The sequence below is a fragment of the Drosophila subpulchrella genome, chromosome 3R, assembly GCF_014743375.2.
Source record: "Drosophila subpulchrella strain 33 F10 #4 breed RU33 chromosome 3R, RU_Dsub_v1.1 Primary Assembly, whole genome shotgun sequence".
NCBI lineage: Eukaryota > Metazoa > Arthropoda > Insecta > Diptera > Drosophilidae > Drosophila > Drosophila subpulchrella.
The window spans coordinates 17,969,729-17,991,090 of NC_050609.1; the positions used below are offsets into that span (position 1 = coordinate 17,969,729).

The following is a 21,362-nucleotide window of genomic DNA, read 5'->3' on the forward strand; positions in this document are numbered from 1 at the left end:
AGCACTCCAGATTAACTAATGTATTAGTCTAGCGAAAAAGTTTCCAAAAATAGCCTTGATTCAACAGATTTTATTTTATAAAGACCTTTCTCCGAATTAGACTGGCGCATTGTTAGTTCTATTATTTCAACCGTAGCTGTACGTATTTACTTGAGTATTTTTTGGGGGCTTTTAATTAATAATGTGATGTAAGCCCCCTCTGTGAAAAGGGGGCCAATCCACCGGTAACGAGTGTCGGTTCTAACTGGTTGCAACTGGCCCCAACAATTGGCGAGCTCAACAATGAAGATGAAGCAATTATTTAAGTGTAGCGGTAGACTAGTTGTGTCTATATCGGTTGGGAGGTTGTATCTTTTGTTGTCCACTCAGTGCCTTCCGGTTTAACGGCAGGTGGGTGTGTTCCTTTCCAGGGGCGTATAATACTGCGTACATTTTCTCAGTCTTCCTCATCAATCGATTTGCTTCGAATCGAATTACGCAACACCCAAAAGTCGTGTGACATTGAGCCCCCTTTTCCGCCTCCAGAAAGTGGGCTGGTCACCTCTGAAGATATCGTAGATCTACGATTGTCCAGTGGACAGAAGACGGAAGACCCTTCACTTCAATGTCGAGAGCTAGCCCCTCTATATTAACTGCTTCTCGAACGACGTATTTTCTACTATTTCACCAGAGGGACGAGCCCCCAAAAAAGAGTCGTTGTTGCTGCTTCTTCTACCAACTGGAAATTAAAAATAATGCTCGGCTGTTTGTTTTGGCGGTGGTGTTGGTGATATTCCGCCTCAACATGTCCAGCACTCGAGGCCGGGGCACAAATATAGCGCGGCTATCGTGCGATGGCGCCTTTATCGCCAGATCACTCGTAGCACGCATTCCACGGGGGTTTCACGGGGGCCCCACGGGGGCTTCACGCGGCCATCGTCTGACTCTCAGCCACTTCGTGCATGAACAGTATTTTTTTTATAAGGCTACACTGGCCCAGCTATACGTCCATAAAAAAACGTAGGCCCGAGACGATGTGCCGTGCTGAAGATCAGGCTGAGTCGGCCGACCGCGCGAATGCCCGTATCTTATCGAAAACAAAATTGGAAAAAAATAGTTCCTGAGACATCACATCATAGCAGTGTTGCCGGGTTCTCTACGGATTTCTTGGTCTGGGTTTTCAGTTCCATCGGATTACTGATTGCACCCTATATGGCTTATCAATCTGGGTCTGTTCCCGCTGTTGTTCTTGTCACTTCGCCTTGTTGTTGTTGTTGTGACACACCCACCTAGTTCCATTTGCTATCTATCACAAGTGAAAAAACATTTTGAACGATGCCCAGCCGTCGTCGTCGGTTTTTTGATTTCGCTCGGATAATTGATAAGGCATAGGTGGTGAGTCTCGAAAATCGGTCTGGCATTGGGGAAACGTGACTTATCGGCGGGCGAAAATTTTCCAATGGCAATTATGAAATCTAGGAAACCGCCCAGAAGTCGCTTATTCGGAATAGGAATGATCGGTGATCACGTTTGACCCAACCAACTGAGGACTTTTAACTGCAATAGAGGTGTACAGAAATTGGTTTTCGGGTTTTATACAAATATTTTATAGTTACTGATGATTAATTTGACAATAATCTTCCATTGACCTTTAAATAACATGTTCTATTAATTTAAAAAAATCCTAGGTTACAAATTCGAACGAATAGAAAAATGTAGTCAAAAATTAAAGATACGATAGCCCGTCTTTATCTTACAAAGTCTCAGTAAAATCAGAATGCAGGCATTGCTGAATACTCTTATCAAAAACAGAACTTGATAAGTGATATTAACGTTTGTATAAAACGATTTTGTATTCTTTACCGTGTACTCAAGCGAATGGTAGGCGAAAATTGCTAGTTACTGTGAGGAAATTCCGGCTCAATTCGGCTCATTAGGGGACCCGTAGAGTTAATTAAGTCCGGTTAATTGGTATATACTAACCCAGAACAATTGCCAAGCAGTTGTGCAGTACTCATTGGACTCTCGCTTTTGAGATACAATGTATGCAGATGTTTCATTGTTCGAACGAATGCCGCGAATCGCTTTTTTCTCTCGCCGTGGTGTAACAAACGAGTGCAACGCGAATAAGTTACCGAAAATAAGCATTTCAATTAAACCCAATCGAAACGCGCTTTGTGCCTCTTCATCTTGCAGTAATCTTGAGAATAAACATGAGATATACTCACTCGCTCAACAAACGGCGGCAAGTGAGCAAAAGGAACGACAACAACCAGCTGAAACCGAGAAGCAGCCAGAGAAATCAGCCGTAGATCCAGAAATAATTCTACGGGAAACCAAGGAAACAGAAAATAAACCCATACCCATTGAGGTCGAAAATAAACCTCTGGAAATTGAGAGCAAGGAAGCGGAGAAAATAGCTTTACCAGAAACCAGAAAAGTAGCTGCAATAGACAACAACCCACCAGTAATCGATCAGATAAGGCAACTGAGCAACGAGAGCAATCCTTTGAAGCAGATCCTGCAGGCGGAGTTCCTGATCAAACGGGAGAATCACTCGCCAGGACCGCGAACCATTACCGCCCAGCTGCTCAGCGGGGGAAGTAACAGCGGATTGCGTCACGAGGAGAAGCGTCCCAAGTCGGTGACCGCTTCCGTCTTCCGTCCGAGTTCCGCTCCACCTTTGACCCCAACCCCAGTAGCAACCCCACCGCCACCGCCCGCAGTAGCAGCGGTCCTCTGCAAGAAGAATCCAATCCACTCCGTGGAGCCCACTCTGCCGCCCACAACCACCGCCACGGCAGCCATAATCTCCTCGAGCAATCAGCAGTTGCAGATCCCACAGCCCAGTCATCTGCAAAACACCCAGCAACCAGCTCAAGATATGAATAAAGGATTCTGCTCGCTCTTTGCTGACGATGGACGAGGTCTGACAAGTAAGTAGACGAATTCTTTTTCGTATTACTAGGGTATGTTCCAGAAATCTCTATCTATTGGCATTCAAAGTTTGAAGTTGAGCAAGTTTCTCCTATTTCTCAAGAATTCGCTTTTCTAATTCCAGAAGTTTCTATCTATAATCATGTAAAGCTTAAATTAACCGAGCAACTCTTAATTCTCAAGAATTCGCGTAGTATGCATACTTTGGCTAATTAAATTGAACGAATTCTAACTGGTATCCCTTTGCTTAAATACGATCTATTGATATTTTATCTTTTTCAAAATCAAAAGTCCCTGCTCTTATCAAGAAAATGCATAATAATCTAAAGCCCTTGTTGATATCAATATGTGATTGAAAGGTTTTTAAAAATAAAATTGCCGCGATAGCAGGTTTAGCATTTCGATTGATAGAGATTTCTGTTACACCCCCCTCAGCTACATACATAACTCAATTCGGTTGTTAGGGAAGGTATAGCTCAATCAGCTGATAACTGTAGAAAATAATAGAAAAACAGGAAAGATTCGCAAACCACTTTGGAGCAGTTTTTGTGTGAAGTGCATCAGGTGCAGTGCTCTGCGTTCAAGGCTAAAGTCAACGTTTTTCAAAGCAAAGCAGCGCCAAGTTATACATATGCATTCCGGTTGGCTTGTTTATAAATTCTATGCAAAAATAGGTAAAAACGACGGAAGGCAGGGGGAACTTGGTGACGCGCGCTATTTGATGTGATTTGACGCATTGTGCGATTTGATTGGTCAGTCAGTCAGTCCGTCAGTCAGTCTGGCAATCCGACAACCTGGCATTCATTCAGTCAGCTAGTTGGTCAGTCATTCTGGCGATCGCTTTGCCTTTTGGCTCGCTTATCTGCGGCCGCAATTTGCGCAAATAAAACTATTTATTTGTAAAGGCACAAATGCCCCGCGCCAACCCTTCACTCGAAAAGTGCATTAGTAAACAATGTTCGGTTCGCTCGCCTGATAAGTGCACACTATATAGGTACCATGCCATATAGTGCTGTACATATATGGAGGGCTATATATTATAGGGTATAGTATATGGATTCCCGTCCGTACTTAACCGCAAGCCGGTTGCCGATGCAATTGCCCGGCTCTTATGTCACAATTTGCCGGCATTACGCATACGCAGTGTTGTGCACATGAAACCCCAGGGGATCGTTTATTGAAAGATTAGAGTTTACCGGTGTTGGGTTTGTTTTTCAAAGTGCAGATCGCGGTTATGGAATCGGTCAATATATTAACGGCACTGTAAAGTGGGTTATCTAAGGCAACCAATGAGTTATTGTGTATACGCAGTGTGTTGCAGGGAAACCTTTTTTTTTGGTTCACTGTAATATATGCCAAATAGATTAGTAGATTGTAGGATATAATAGGCTCTATTAAAATTCAGAGCTTGCAGTGAGTAACGTATTATTTTTTAGTGAGTATCATTTATGGAAGTAGTGCCTATTGAGGGATTTCTTTTTATAGAATCCATAAAAATAGTTATATTTATTTTTTTTATGGAAAATCATAAAAAAATTTCCATCTACACTTTCCGCTAGGCATCATATGATTAAATTATTTAGAAAATTGTCACCGTTTGTTTTGCCCACTATTTTTCTTTCTCTATGGAAATATTTGTGTATATCAGATGCTTTTTTTCTTCTGCCCATCGAGTGAATTTTTCCGCTCTTTTTTCTGCTGCCGCCTGGTGACAAAAACAGAAATATGAATATTAACTTGAGCCAATTAATATGCTAAGCGATGTGGCTGTCATCGGGGGCAGAAGAGGGGTCCTCGAAAAAAGAGTGTGTTTTTTGGCGCGTGTGCCAAGGTCCGTCGGTGGATCAAGCATGTGTCTCATGTGCCCCTCTCCAAAACCGTACACCCCATCTCCGAGTACCCAGTATTTTCGACACTTTTCAATGGACCTGCAGCCAGCCCCTAATCGCTATCGTTTTCGTTCAGCTTCGGCCTCTTTGTGTTGACATTTTGCTGGGCCTGCAGACTCGGATATATAGAGATACTTTACTTTACTTTACTCGACTTTCTTCCCACCGCATCGTCTATATTTATTTTCGTTGCGTCGCGGAACGTAAATAAACCGGGGAAATGCCTCGGCTTTATTTTCAGCCCAAATCGAATTGCCTTAAAGGGGATGTTTGTTTTTATGTAATTCTTGTCACCGCTGTTGTTTTGGTGTTTGGTATTTGGTATTTTTCCAAACACCTCAAATATTCCGTTCAATAGCCTAATCAGCAGTTGTAACACTCGATCGGCTGCCAGATACTCGGGTTTTCAAGGCGTTACACTGTGGAAGTAGAGATAACCAGGGAGGGGGCAGCTTCGGGGGCTTCTTCTCGATGGCCAAACAAAAGTAACCCGTTGACAAACAAAAACAGAGGGTCCCAGTGTAATTACCTTATGCTCTTATCCGCTCACAATCTACAAAGGCAAATATTTGTAACGATAGCACGGGGGGAACACACTCTCGGCCATAAATATCAATTTATGGGCTTTGGTTTCAGTCGGTGGCTGGGCAATTATGCTGTGGAAATGGAAAAGGCAATGGAATATACAGGGATCGAAGGGGAATATGGACAACGCACTTCTATCGTGATTAGCACGTGTGATAAGCACGCCCATCACGACCAGCGCAGCACAAATGTGGACTAAAAAATAACAGACGGACGTATGGTTGGATTGGATTCTCTCCTAATCAGCCGGGGTTCAAGTTCACAGCTGATATGATGATGAGTTCGAGTACGATTTGCAGTGCTCAGTCTGCTGGCTGCTGTGTAAATTGTCAATATTTTTTCGGGCTCTTACATAAAGCTATTTTAGACTATAGAATGTACTAGTATCACGCCCCGTTCCCATTTTTCTCTGCGGGCTCTTAAGTGACCGTGTCCGTTGTTTACATCTTTCGATTCTGATTTGGAACTACGTCACATCACGAGTCGCCATCGTCTTCAATTGCAGATGATGACATAAATTTATTTAAATTGAAGCCGTTTTGCTCTCGGCTTTCGTCTCTTGGGTTTGAGGTTGAGTTCTTCTAATGTGCCGTAGATTCCTTCACAGTCACACGCCTCGAGCATGAATTTTGGGTATGAGTTTGGTGTGCGTGCTAATGTGGCAACCTGTTTCCTCAAAAACTTTCGAAAACAAAACACAAACCCACGCCTCAAGTGCACCGAATGTGGCTCAAGTGCAGAGATGCCTTTCACAAGTGCCTCACGACCGACCTCTCATCGGTTGCACAGGGGAAAACATTGCGTTCTCTAGATAATAACAGAAAGGCTTAACAAAAGATCATAATTTGATCATGATTTCTTCATAGAACAGAGTCTCTTCAGAGTTCTAAAATATTTAAATACTTTAAGACCTTTGCATACTCAGTTACCAATATTTTTCCCCGTGTAACTGGGTTACTTACTGACCGGGTGACTCGATGACTGGGTGACTGGATCACTGGGTGATGGCCAAGTCTCAGCTGCGGCTGCACTGTTCTCCTTAGCCTTGCGTGTAGGCCCAGTTAGCCAGTTAGCCGCTAAATGCCATCCCCGGCCTTGCACTTTGGCGAAAAACAACACATTCGATGAGCTGTAATATATAGAAGCACTTTGCAAACATCTCATAAAATGCACTCCTCGATTCCGATATAGATAGACCCCCAATAGGGGGCTCTGTTCTGTATTATCATGCGCCATAATTTCTGTTGTTTTTTCCGCAAAAAGCTTTGCCAACGTTGAGTAGCACTCGAGTGCCATAATTACAAGTCGCACTGCCGGGTTGGGGGCTCCATAAAGTAATGGTGCGGTTTGCGGGGGGTTAGACCTTTGGGCGTGCATTGTTAATTAATTTGTTTGTGTCGAATGCAGCGACCGCAAGAGCAAGCAGATGCCGGGGCAGCTCCAGCTACAAGCTGTGCAAATCCCTTACACACCGCTAATCTGATCTTTATTGTCGCTTCCCTGAAAATGGCATTGGAAAATGTATTGCACAGGGGAAAAAAAGCATTCGTTTGTTCTATATTTCAAAATATGAGTTTTAGAGTGACCTTTCTCCTTTTCCATGCACAAGCTTACTAAGTGTGACCATGCTGGCAAATATTATGTCTGAATTAGGTGGTTATTAATGGAAAGTTTAATTTGGTAAGATTTGATAGATTTTTCCGAGTGCAATATGCATTAACTAAGGCTAGTGTGGGATGGTGAAGAGCCGCAAACCCTTTCCAGGCAATCTGCTTACTATATTCTGGCTTATATGGCTGCCCGGTGGCAGTTGCCGCAGTTGGGATTTATCCGCATTATATATGGCTCTTTGATAGAAGTAAGCGCCTGAGCCAAAGGCAAACAATGCACTTGGACTTGCATTTGAAATTCTATTTGGCCTGCGGTCTCTCCGTTGTTTTAGTTAGTTTTTCATTTCCATTTTGCAACTTAATAGTCGGCACACACAGGCGGTTGGGACCAGTTTTATTAGCATACCATCTAGTATAGCAAACCCCATGACGGGAATGGGATTCGAATTGGGATGGGGATGGGTATGGGTTGATAGCTGAGGCTCGGCTTTAGGAATTTCTGTCCCAGATGACGCACAGCCCGAATCTCGCGGGAAGATCGCCCCTGGTTCAAGACCCCCATGTTGATAAGCGCCCTTGCACCTGATCTGGGGCGATGCACCCGATAGTTATTTAATTCCGTAAAAATAGTCAGAGTTCCTGTTTTGAGGATTGGATGGGACTGCTTGTTTTTCGCACCGCTTCGCTTGCATATTTATTCCGCGTACGTCAATAGGGCCAAAATGCTGATTAATGAGTCGCCCGGCCATAAAAATCATGGCTCTGCTTCGATTCCACTGTGGAGGCAATTGGAGCGACTAATTCACGAGGGGAGCCTTCAATTAGATTCAATTGAGAACTGTCAATTAGGGGCGACTCAGGCGAGCGATAATTGAAATTTCGGCAGCACAGGGTTTCTTTTTCTTTTACCGAACAGAGTTAATTAACAGTAGACCAACAAAAACCGAATTGAGATGTAGCACGGCAGCGCGAAACTAGGTGAAACCGCCACTAACTGCATATGTTTTCTGTCTTTTCTCAACTTCAGTGCTTAAGGAAGAACCCGATGATTTGTCCCACCACCTGGCCTCCACCAACTGCATCCAGCTGGACGAGATGACGCCCTTCAGTGACATGTTGGTCGGCCTCATGGGCTCCTGCCTGCTGCCCGAGGACATCAATTCCCTGGACTCGACCACCTGCTCCACGACGGCCAGTGGCCAGCACTACCAGAGTCCCAACAGCAGCAGCACCAGCAGCAGCAGCAATACTGCAGCAACCAGCAATACCAGTAGCAGTAGCAACAGCTATGCCAACAGTCCGCTCAGCCCACTCACACCTACGCCCACTGAAAGGAATACCAGTCATCAGCAGCAGCAGCAGCAACACCAGCAGCAACACAACCAGCAGCAGCAACATCATGCCCAGCACCACGACAACAGCAACAGCAGCAGCAATATTGATCCCCTGTTCAACTACCGCGAGGAGTCGAACGACACAAGTTGCTCGCAGCACTTGCATTCGCCCAGCATCACATCAAAGGTGGGTTTCCTTAGATCTAAACCCCTTTATTACCCCTAATAACCACATTTTCCCTTGTATTCCAACAGAGTCCCGAGGACAGCAGCCTGCCATCGCTGTGCAGTCCCAATTCGCTGACCCAGGAAGACGAGTTCTCCTTCGAGGACTTTGCCATGCGTGCTCCCTACATCCCCATCGATGATGACATGCCCCTGCTGACGGAGACGGATCTCATGTGGTGTCCACCAGAGGATCTGCAGGCCATGGTGCCCAAGGAGATCGATGCCATACAGCAGCAGTTGCAACAGTTGCAGCAGCAACATCACCAGCAGTACGCCACCAGCAATACTGTCTACCAGCAGCAGCAGCAGCAGCAACAACAGCAGCAGCAGCAACACCAGCAGCAGCATTTCTCCAACTCACTGTGCTCATCGCCAGCCTCAACGGTCTCGTCATTGTCGCCATCGCCGGTGCAACAGCAGCATCAGCAGCAGCAACAGGCGGCGGTCTTCACAAGCGATTCCAGCGAACTGGCGGCATTGCTGTGCGGATCCGGAAATGGAACCCTTTCGATTCTGGGTGGAAGTGGAGTTACCGTTGCGGAGGAGTGCAACGAGCGACTCCAGCAGCAACATCATCATCAGCAGCAGCAGCAGCAGCAACAAAATAGCAACGAGTTCAGGACCTTCCAGCAATTGCAGCAGGAGTTGCAATTGCAGGAGGAGCAGCAGCAGCGCCAGCATCAGCTGCAACAGCAGCAGCAGCAACAGCAGATACTGAGCCTCAGCATCGAGTGCAAAAAAGAAAAATACGATGTGCAAATGGGAGCCAGTTTATGCCATCCCATGGAGGATGCATTTGAGAATGACTACAGCAAGGACTGTAAGTATCTTGGGAAAAAGAGTAGGGAAAAATACAAAATATATTGGAATCCTTAGTAATATTAGGTTCTAAAGAATTCGAACAGGGGAATAGGTCTTTAAAAACATACAGGTAGACTTTAGAGATCATAATAGACTAAATAGTATACACTTAAGGCAAAGGATAGATAAGAAAATATTTATTTGATTTTAGAGATCATTAAAAAATATACTTATCAAAAATAACTAAGACTTTTATTGTTCTGATTTTGTTATATTTAAACAGACTGTAGACTATTTTTGTTTATAGACAATTTTAAAGACAGGGATTATAGAAAGACTAGTCAGTCCACAGACTAAATATAAAAAAACAAAAACTTCAGAGCAATTGAGGGTAATTATGGAGTGGAAATTTACGAGGCTTTCGTTCTTTAATAGAAGGAGACTTTTGATAGATCTAATAGAGCTGAATAGATTGATTTACGGCCTTTTGGGACCTTCCTCTCCGTGCTGGCTTTGGAAATATTCCACACTTTTGCCTCCTGCATTTGAAGGGGGCTAATTTTATGGCACTTCCCCGGCTAAAAATAAAAGTGGAAACTTTCTTTATTTTTTATGATATGCTGCCAACGCACACGCACACGCACTCCAAACGCCTACATGTAAAAATAGAGGGAAACATGAAGAAAATTTCTGAATTTTTGTTTCGTGTCGCGGAAGATGTCACTTTGGGTTGGGTTTTATTATTTTTTGTTTGTTTTGTGTCGGGGAACTGCGGGAGAGCTAATTGATGTGGGTCTGCCGCTCCACTCCAGTGGGTTGTAAGCGATTTGCGTAATTTTCACACATTGCTCTCTTACCTTTGACACATGTCACGGCACGAGGTCTGTGATTGATGCCCAGAAACTGACGGAATCGGTGGCATCAAACCCTGGCCTTGTCACTTGTATTGACTGCAAGTGCTGGGATATATGTCAGGCAGTAAAAAAGGAGGGAAATATCGGAGGATATTGACAGATGCCTTTAGGCCTTTATGAGTTTTCCACCAGCTAATCGCCACTGATTTATGTCACACACACCAGGCGAAAAAGCAAAACGAACTGTAGATATTAGCTACCTAATATATAGACACAAAGGCAGACAGATATAGATATATTATATGGAATTTGCCCACTTATTTATGTGCAAAATGCCTGAGACAGCCAAATATTATTGTTTTAAATTGGCACCAATGTCATGGGCAAAGGAATTAATTTTTGGCTGGCCATTGGATTCAATAAATTTTAGGATTAGGCAGCATATTTCCATTAAATGCTACTTGGTTTCTTATTAACTCTGGATTTGCTTTTACTTTTTAGCCACAAACCTGGATTGCTGGGATTTGCTGCAGATGCAGGTGGCGGAGGCGGCTCCCGTGAGTCCCACTCAAGCCTCATCGCCGGCTCCCTGCAAGGTGACCACCATCCAGTTGCTCCAACAGCAGCAGCAGCAATTGCAGCAGCAGCAGCAGCAGAACATCATCCTGAATGCAGTGCCATTGATTACCATACAGAACAACAAGGGATTGATGCAGCAGCAGCAGCAGGAGCAGCTGCAGCAGCCCACTTTAAAGCTGCTGAATGGAGCCAACCTGTCGCCGGTGACCACCAAGGCCACCATTCGCCTGGTGGAGAGCAAGCCGGCCAACACGACGCCACCCCGAGTGGCCAAGGTGAACCTCGTGCCCCAGCAGCAGCAGCAGCAGCATGGAAACAAGCGACACCTAAATAGTGCGACAGGAGCAGGCAATCCCGTGGAGTCGAAGCGCCTGAAGAGCGGCACCCTCTGCCTGGATGTCCAGTCCCCGCAGCTCCTGCAGCAGCTGATTGGCAAAGATCCTGCCCAGCAGCAGACCCAAGCAGCCAAGCGAGCGGGAAGCGACCGGTGGCAACAATCTTTGGAGAACAAGCAGCAGAAGCAGCAGCAACAGCAGTCGAACTCGGTCCTGAAGAACCTGCTGGTCAGCGGACGCGATGTAAGTGCCGGTTACTGCATTGTGCCCATGCGGCCCAAGAAGCAGCTGGCCAAGGTCTAGACTCTCGGGTCCCAGGACAAGAGAACGACCTTCCACCCGCCTCTCAATTAGCTAATGGAAGCACTCACAGCCGGCTATGATTATAAAAAAAGAGAAAAAGAGATACAACCAAGGATTGTTAGGCTAAGCGAATGGACAAGCCCATTTCTACAATTTGTCTTTGTAAATGGATCGATTTTATATTGCTAAACCTAGGAGATACGACTACCACTGCATCAGCTAAAATGTAAACTTTAAACTTTAAACTGTACACTGTAACCAACAAAGCAACCTCCTCCCGCTGCGAGAGGAAGGCGGGCCTAGTTTTAGTCCGTTTTTGTAGTCCCTAGACCTTAGTCCCTAGATATATGATATATACCTAGACATGTAGCGGATAGATCTAGTCTAGATGTATAAAAGAGCTGCAGTTGCAGCTGCAGCGTGGACTTTAAAATTATAAATTTGTAGACTATTTAAAATAGTGCTAACCGAGAGCCGAGAACCGATCTGATCCAATGCGATGCAAACCAGAAGAGGAGCGAGCGATTGATCGATCGATCGATAATTTTAAGTTGTAGCTTGGCGCGATTTGTTGATTTCTTTTTAAGTTACCGACCTAAGAACCTAAGCAAGTTGTTAAAAATCTTCTGTTCTGTTGAGCAAAAATTCTGTTGTACATACGACGAGGAGGAGCAGCGGTAGGAATATATACTATTCGAGTAGTTATAGCGAGTGATCACCGTGCCGTAGAAGAGAATCATCACAGCGGATCGCAGACGCACACACACTCTGAACGTAGTTTTTATTAGCGATGTAGACGAGATGAGATGAGGAATGCGAATCAGAGACCGATTGCAATAAAATTGTAAACTGTATAAATTCAAAAAACAAATACGGCAACTTTAAGTTTTTTACTGTGATAGCATTTGCTTTTGTTGTTTGAGTTACCGGCATCCATCAGGATTATGTTTTCTAGACCTTATCCCTATGATTTCTGTTAACTTATTCGAGCAATTTGTTAGATGTGTAAGCTTTGACTGAGCAAGAAAGAAGCAGCAGCAGCAGTGCAGGAATGCGGATTTGAAAGATCTGATAATCTGATATATATATGATTCAAAGACAGGACGCGTTTGTTTTCGAGTTCATTTTTGGCCTTTTTGTTGTCGTGTATTGTGAGATACCACGAAAAAGCATGTAAATTGTCAAAATTGTGAACGAAAAGTAGCAAAATTGAAAACTGAAATTCGAGCGCTGAAGGTACAAAAAAGCAAAAAAAAAAAACGAGAAAACGAAATCCCTATAGGAAAGTTAAAGGAAGAAGCAACATTTAAGCTAGACAAATATGCACACTAACTCTAGTGAAAAGTCAAAACTAAACAAGAAGCATACAACACATATACATAGAGCAACTATTAGCAATTAAACAACAATCCTCGTGTTGTCGGCGTTTTCAATCGCACAACACACACATCTAATATAAAGATATATATACCTAGACCTAGTTGTATAGATATAGTGCGTATATAGAACAAACCTCGGGTCGCCACTGAAGCTTTAGCCTGGCAGGAGCTTTCGTTTCTTATTAGTTGTCGTTTTTAATTTAGTTTGTAGATCCTTTGTTTTGTTTTTATTAGCGTTAAATACACCTAAAACGAAGGAGAAGTCAATTTTCCAAACGAAAGAAAAACCAAAAAACATTATCGAACGCTGTGTTTGTTTTCCTTATTGATTTGAATATGATTTTTTATTAAACCGGGGCCTTTGAATATTTGAAAACCTAAAGAGAGAACACATTGATTTTCCGTCGTTTACTGACCTACATACGTGAAAAGGGGTTGTTATATATGTCGTATAAACCAACCAATGTCTCATTGTGTCGCCTGGCAGCTTAATTAACTTTCTGAGGCCTCAAAAGCGTGGCGTGTCTGACGCACATCGATGGCCATACGAAACCGAAATCATAAATATCCAGCTGGGATATATATTATATATATATTAAGCTTTGGAAGGCAAACACAAATTTACACGCAACTAGCCCCGAATTTAAAATGCCAGGACTGCCACTATTGACACTGCTTTAGTCAGGCCATTGAATTGGGACTTGAGCCCTGGCCAAAGGACTCTGCTTTCCACTTTCTCCTGCCACATCCTTTTTGGCATTCCGATAAGACCCGGAGGCAGCGCGTGCCGCATTTGGGCCTCCCATTCGTATTGATTTTGCACCTCCAAGTTGGTGGGGGGCAGAAAGCCCACCCACATCTGGGCGCTATCCCTTTGCCTGTTTTATTTTCCTTTCCGTTGCGCACAGCTGACGCTTCTCTTTTTCTGCGACACAACTTTCACTCTCACTTTGACTTTCACTTTCACTCCGGCCCGGCTTCTCTTCTCGTCCGGACTCTCCTCTCTTTTGTTCCCCGGCACGTGTCTCTTATGTACCGAAAAACCCCCTAAGCCCCCAATTCCTGGCTCGGGTTTACTTCTCCGGTTTTATGGCCTACACGAGCTTCCCTTTCTGGGGGCGTCGGACTCTTTGCGTCACAGCCGGAACTTTTGCGTAGTCCCTGCATTAATGAATCGCCCGACTTTTCCGTAATTGGCTGCAGCTTCTCGGGAACCCAATTTGCATTATTCTCGGGCGACACATGTGTGTACGTGGTTAAATATTTGCTCCCCACTTAGGAGCATCCATCCTATGCCTCGTTTATTTTATTTACTTTCTTACTTATGTTTTGTGTTTGTCCAGGCCAGGCAAAAAAAAAAGAAAGCTTCTCTGGTTAAATAGAACAATTCATAGGAGTAATTGCCAGATAGATCAGATCGTAACCGCATCTACCTCGTGTGGCAAAGTAAATCGAACAAATGAAACTGAAACCGAAACTACCTCCGGATCAGCCATCAAAATAGTAACCTCAAACTAAGGCCAACAGAAACCAGAAGAAAACCAGTCGCCCCATTAGGAAATTTTTACTGTTACTATACTATATATATGCTATAGCAAATTGACAAGCAATCCTCGATATATTTAACTAGACAAATACCAGACAACCTAGCGTGTATATTCCTCTCGATAATCATTTAGCCAGTGCTCCAAATTGGGGTCTTGAGAATAATTGAATAAAAAAATAATTATAGCCCGAAAAGACTGCGAGCCGAAAACTCTGAAAAATTAAAAGATATACACATAGCGCGGAACTTATACATAGATCGTAAGCAGGGATGTACATAAGGAAACACCAGAAATCCAGCTAGTAGGCTAGGAGAACTCTCAAAATTAATCGATGTGGCTTTAACTAAACTTAAACTATAGGTCTCCGAGCACGGGGAGTAGCCAGTAATCTGCCTAATATTTAGCTATGATATCGAGATAGTATTAACTAAAGCCCGCGCAAGTCAAATTCAAATCGACTAACGATAACAATAACAATAACGACTTTGTAGTAGACGATCACGGATCCCAATCATCACATTTAGTTGAAATTTTTCGCGTTACGTATGACAGAGGGAGAGAGAGAAGGGGAGGGAAGAAGAGGGTTACGAAATCGAGAATGGGGAAGATGGGTAGCTTTATCGCGACGGAGTGCAAATTCAAGAACGAGAATCGAACAGAAAGTACATACAATACCACAAATATACCACATATACCTCAGTACATGCATAAGTACGATCGTGTGGGCCATTCGGGTTGGGTGTATATGTCATATATATATCCCCCGGATCGGCGCTTACTTACCATACATACCTCGTGTATACATATAAACATTAACTAAAATATACATACATATACCTATCCTAAAGCATATGCCTATTCCGACTTTTGATAGTTCAATACACCTTAGTGAATGTTGTGTACCGACCCTTTGATAACGAGCGTTTTTTACTACCTCCAATTCTTGTTGTGTGTGTATCTCGCATTTATAGCAAAGAATTAACTAGATCCCCAGAAGCTAAGCCTAAAAACTAAACCCTAAGCCCTAAACCCTAAACTAAACTAAATTAAAGCTAATGCAAGTCTAGAGAAAAGTAAATTAAAGTAAACTAAACTAAATGTTGTGTCATTTTTATAGCCTACCTATGTGCGTCGAATACCTCGGAGAAGAAGCTTCAGTAAAGTAACGAAAAGTAAAGTAAATTTAGTGAAATTTTGTGAGTCACCCCAGCAGCATCTCCCCCAAAAATACAACTTTATTAGGTGTAATTTCCCGGGCTAGCAAATTAAATACTATATAACACACACACCCCTGACATATCCGTTTACTGTAGCCCCTGGTTTTTGGCCAACTCATCATAACTCAAAATGAAGAAGTCAAGGTGACAAGCACTTTGTGGGCGTTGCAATTGATTTGGCGGCTGGCTGATTTTGATTAATGTTAGGATTATAATTCGGATTCCTTATCCGAGCAGTCAATTTGAAGAGTTTCCCCGACTGCCAAGTCGTTTTGCCTTGATTAATTGTGCAGGCATTATGTAAAATTATATTATGATGGCTCAAGTCAACAGGTTGCAGAGGTTACAGAGTTGTGTCTACAGAAGTAACCTTTGGCCCCGAGACTCATTTGTCAGAAGTGGCGAAGAGAAGAACAAATGAAGAGTCATTTTCATGGGACATTTGCTTTTATTTGCCATGCCAACAAATCTCGGTTAATTTGCAACAATTACTTGTGTGTTTTGTCGACAGACAAAGCTGCTTATATGAGGCCCGAAAACTGGAACCCTATCCCTCATAAGCCCCACCACCCACCCACACCAAAAAAAACACCGAGAATACCTCCAATTCCACAAGATGTTAGCGTAATTTGAAAGCCTAGAGCGAAACTAGCCTTGAATTAGACTCGAATCGAATCGAATCGATCCGATAAGTAAGGCAAAAACTAGTGTGTAAACGCCGCAAAGTATGCAATATTATACATATATACACCTATATACATAAAATATATATATACAAGATGTCAAGCAACTTATACATATACAAGCGAATGTAGTACGATACGATATGGCATATGATATGATATCTGGATTATAAAGTATTTTAATAAACTTTTAATAAATATTTTAGTAAATCCAATAAAACAAGAAAAATAAAGCCGAAAACCCCCAGCAAAGCAACTGATCCAGCAACTAAGAGGAAAATCAGCAGGGAAACTGTGTTTTTCTTTTGGAAAGTATCTGAGAACGGGCGTCGTCGATGTTTACAAGTCTCTCCCTTCGATTTATGTGCATACATTGGCTGGCCCTCCAGCATATTTGTATTGACAGGCCAGCCTGGGAATTGATTAATCTCCATTCAGCATTGTATATCTGCCTGCTCCACTGACTGGCAATTTATTAAAATCTTTTGATTGGAATAAATGATGCTGCCAGGGCTAATCAAGTTGCCCCAAACTTGTGCTGCTCTGGAATTGAATTCCCCATTGTCTTGTCCTCTCCTGAAGTCGGAACCACTTGAGTATGCCGAGCACATCCAGACACACGGCCAACTTTCTCTCTTATCTGCAGATTTGAGATTTTCGTTTCACTTTCCTTGGCAAATTTAAATCTTTCGCTTCGTTTGCCTGTAAATAAATGACGAATTTTTGTCACACACGAGCGCTGTGACGAAATTAAATTCCACCTTGGAGAACTCACCCCCTATTTCTGAAAAATATGCCGCGTTGGGCGACAATTGCATTACGTATACGCCACATTGTCTCCTTAAAGGAGGCTTGTTGCCTGAGTTATTCAAGTTTATTGCTTATTGATTTTGGACTCTCAGTTTTCAATTTCACCTCGATATGGAAGAAGGCCAATCCTTTCGCGCGTTCCTCCCAAGGGAATTACGCAATAAGAGTCGAGTTGCGAGTTGCGAGTTCAAGAAAATGTTACTTAAGTACATTTGCTGCCTACTTTCCCTTTTTATTATGCGGTGACAGCAGATTTTTTTGCAGAAACTTGGAGGCAAAAGTTTCCCTTTAATTGCTTTTGTTTTTCTATTGGACTTTCGTTTTGGGGGGCCCCCAAAGAGGGCGTGGCACGTGCGAGGCGTCGATGAAATGCGATGCCATAAAAAGGAAAAATCCAATTAGACGGCTTTAAACGCAGAGTCCTGCTGCAAAGCCAACTCAGCAGAACACTGGGGAAATCCGCCATAAAGTCGGCTCAAAGCTGCCGCCTAAGACATCAAAATAAAGTGAAACAGCGTTGGAGAGTGGGGACTGCCAATTATTGTAATGCCTTGGCATTTCCGGAAACCTTTACCGTCTTCATCTAATAGTTTCTGCCTTTTGCGTGGCAGCAATTGCCTTTAATAATTTATTAGAGCATATTAGACCAATGCCCGAGCTATGGCAGGCATGCCACACAATATATCAAACAATAAACCTATTACACGGCTCCTACTTTCCTTTATTTTTTTTGCCATCGATGATGTCCTGGGGGGCAGTGCGCGTGCCATCGGAGTCTCTGGTCGTTTCGTTACGCATACGCCCTGTCAGCCGGGACAGGGAAAAATGTTCTTGGCTATTCCCATTGCTGTTTCCGATGGTATAATGCCCTCAGAAGCGAGTTCTTTCTGGGACAGATGTTCTGGCTCCGACTTTCACTTTCTTTGTCCCCCGTTTTGTTTACCCATCGCTCAACTTACTACAGCACTTTCGCCTTCGTCCGTAATTGCTGCAATTAGCACTAGCTGCAATCGAAGACTAACAATCGGCGATGAAAGCTTGGCAAACAGAGGGTCGGGGTGCGGTTCAATGGACTGCAGTTGAACCCTTGTCCAAGGGTAATCATCACACCCGTCGGGGCAATTTTTGGCAGTTTTATCTTCGTCATCGGCCGTTGTCAAAGTCTGCACAGAGAACAAATATCTGTATGAGTACGGTTTTTAATATTTGCAAGCTGAAATTACTTTATTTTGAAAAGCGGACCTAATTTTGACCTCTTATTTTAGCGTAAGGTTACTCTAAATCCTTTTTGAAGATTGGTCACACTATTAAATTCTCAAAAGCTTTAATATTTAGTCATTGACCTCTTATTTAAGCGTAAGGTTACTCTAAATCCTTTTTCCAGATCGGTCACACTATTAATTTCTCAAAAGCTTTAATATTTAGTCATTGAACCAAATAGACTTAATTTAAATGTTTAAAATATAAATTTTATGTCAAAATATGCTAATGACATTTAGAAACCGATACTAATATGACTTTTTTTTTCTGTAAGGCATGCGGCTGCTCGGCAGCGGTCGATATTGATATATTCCCCACTTCCTGTCAGTCTGACTGGCGGGAATGGAAATGGGCACGGACTGGTAGCTCTCGAGGCGAAAGTTGGGGCTTTCTTTGCGTCAATCCGAAATCCAAAGCATAATAATGTCCCGCCGCTGGATTCTGTTTCAACGCTAGCAGCAGGACCCGTTCCCAACCATCATTAAAATATGATTTATTGCGGGTATTCCCGCTCCCCCTTTTTTGGGGTGGACTTTGCGGCTTGGCTTTTCACTGCCTAAGAGCTTCCTGCTGTGGCTTTTCCACAGGGACTTCCAGGCCTTGAGCGAGTGACTTTAAACATCTTCTTGACTGCGACTTAGCCCCTGATTTTCCGCTCGATTTTCGTTTGACTGTCAAGGTATCAAAATCTCCCAGCACAGGTCTCGTCGAGTTAATAGGCCCACATTTGCATAGGAATAGCACTGAAACTCAGCCAAAAGTTGCGTTCTCCAGGGAGCCAGAGTTGCTAGGGGAATCGGGGAGTAATTCAGCTATGAATCGGTTAATTTAATTTAATTTACGCACAGATTGCGGTGCTTAAGTCATAATTGTAATTTCAATTGTAAGCTATTAGTTATGAATAACAATAAGTTCGGATTAAGTAGGGCAATTAGAAAAATCGATCCATTTACTGAGACAAATTTGTACTAATAAATCCTTGTGTGACTTGAAGTTGTGGCGTGCTTCTAACACAGAAAGAAACTTGTTTTGGATGTTTCAAAAAGTTATCCCCTTAATTGAAGGGCTATTGCATATATCAGTATCAAGTTTCTTTCTGAAATTTTTGTTTTATATATCAACCCTTTGCTAATTTTATGTTTTCCTCTTTTCTTTTCCTTTTTCTGCCCCCAAAAAACAGGCTAGCGAATCCGAACCCATGATGGTCGATGATGACACCGCCCTGGAGCAGCAGGGAAGTCCTCTGGGCAAATATGGTTTGCCCCTGCATTGCCACACCTCCACGTCGGCGGTGCTGCGGGACTATCACCACAATCCGCTGATCAGTGGCACCAACTTCCAGCTGTCTCCGGTCTTCGGAGGCTCGGATGCTGGAGGAGGTGATTGCGAGACCGGGTCTGTGGTCTCCCTGGATGACTCCGTGCCACCGGGCCTGACGGCCTGCGATACGGATGCCTCCAGCGACAGTGGCATCGATGAGAACAGTCTGGTGGACGGGGCATCGGGGTCACCACGCAAGAGGGTGCCCCTAATTTCCACTTCCACCAGTGAGCAGCAGGTGGACTCTGCACCACCGCCCTTGGATGTGACGATCCGCCCAGTGGTCCCGCAATCGGCAGAAGAGGAGCTCGAGGGATGCGATGGAAGCAGCAGCAACGCACCCAGCAGGAAGACCTCCATCTCCTTCCTGGACAGCAGCAATCCCCTGCTCCACACGCCGGCGATGATGGACCTGTGCAACGACGACTACATCATGGGCGAGGGTGGCTTCGAGTTTAGCGAGAACCAGTTGGAGCAGGTCCTGGGATGGCCAGAGATCCCCTAGAACCGATACCATCTTTGCATGCACTGCATTTGAAAAGGGGGCATTTTATTTGGGAAGATAAGAAAACATTGAAATTAAAATGAGCATCAAAGAGAAAGCTAACCAAAAGATTGATTTTGAGCCTTGCGTGAAAGTAGTAGTCCGCACAACCAACCTGACAAGACCTATGTAACCCCACCAACAGACGTCTCCCATTCCCCCAACCCCAACCGAACACTTGACCCCTGATGACCCCATGCTAACCGACACACATTTACAAACAGGAAGGGTTAATCACACTTGAATAGTTTTGTAGCCATTAACTGCCTAGAACAGAAGAATATACACGTATGTAATTTAGTCTTAATGATTTTCTATATGCAAACCGTTTTACACAACAAAAAGGATGAGGAGCAAATTATTAAGAGAAATAATAACCATATAAACTACGATATAAATTACGAAAAGAAAATATCTTGGAAAAATGTTCATAGTTTTTGTTGCTAGAAGGCTCAAAAAACAAGTTTTTTGGTGATGGTTGTATTCTGTTTTATAACTTTCAAGCAAAAAAGCTGTGACGGAAAAAAAAAGTTTTTGAACACGTTTTACAATAAATATTATAAAAATCAAAAAAACCGAAAAAAAATGTATACATTAATGTTAAATTTAGTTAAGGACTTTAATTTCAATGTTTTCAAATGCTACATAAAAAGTTTGTAGCTATAATATTTTTATTTTTTAATATAATTAATTGAACTAAGTAAATATTGTTCCCGATTCAGTTGATCTTAATTTCAGGCTATACTTTGTGCATTTCTACAAATTTACTTAGTGTCAATCATTTTCAATAATTTCTCGATTTTCGTATCCCTTTGAGTACCAATTCCTTATGTAAACTAGTTTTAATTCTGTTTAAGGCGCATTATTCAAAACAAACTGTTTACTTGCTTAAATCCAAATTCAATCAATGTTCTGTGTTTTACAACTTGTTTAAATATTAATTGGCAAAATAAATATAGAATTCATTTCGATGAAAATTGCATGCAGACAATCTGTGCGTTTGTTTTTGTCGGGGAGATTGGACTGGACTCCTTTTCAGAATTCGGGGATCTTTTGAGTTTTTAAACTAATTCGCCGTGGAAGGTGAATTCGCCTTTACGGTGTAGCAAAGACACGAACCGTGTGTACGGCGAATGTAAAGTATGAGTTCCATGTAGAAAATGGTAAT

The 21,362-nt window shown here is 43.1% G+C and overlaps 1 protein-coding gene across 2 annotated transcripts in view; it reads left to right on the forward strand.

Moving 5' to 3' along the window:
* Nucleotides 1-21,180, forward strand: part of LOC119549992 (protein similar) — a 71,873-nt gene extending 50,693 nt beyond the window's left edge. Inside the window, exons 8-12 of one of the 2 annotated variants that reach the window (XM_037858415.1) lie at nucleotides 2,176-2,915; nucleotides 8,028-8,386; nucleotides 8,881-9,382; nucleotides 10,719-11,374; nucleotides 19,511-21,180. In XM_037858415.1, the coding sequence (XP_037714343.1) occupies nucleotides 2,176-2,915; nucleotides 8,028-8,386; nucleotides 8,881-9,382; nucleotides 10,719-11,374; nucleotides 19,511-20,155 (2,902 nt within the window). In that variant the 3' untranslated portion in view covers nucleotides 20,156-21,180. Of the gene's footprint in view, nucleotides 1-2,175; nucleotides 2,916-8,027; nucleotides 8,522-8,589; nucleotides 9,383-10,718; nucleotides 11,375-19,510 lie in introns of both variants that reach the window. The other variant, XM_037858406.1, reaches the window with a different exon arrangement.
* The last annotated feature ends 182 nt before the right edge of the window (nucleotides 21,181-21,362 follow it).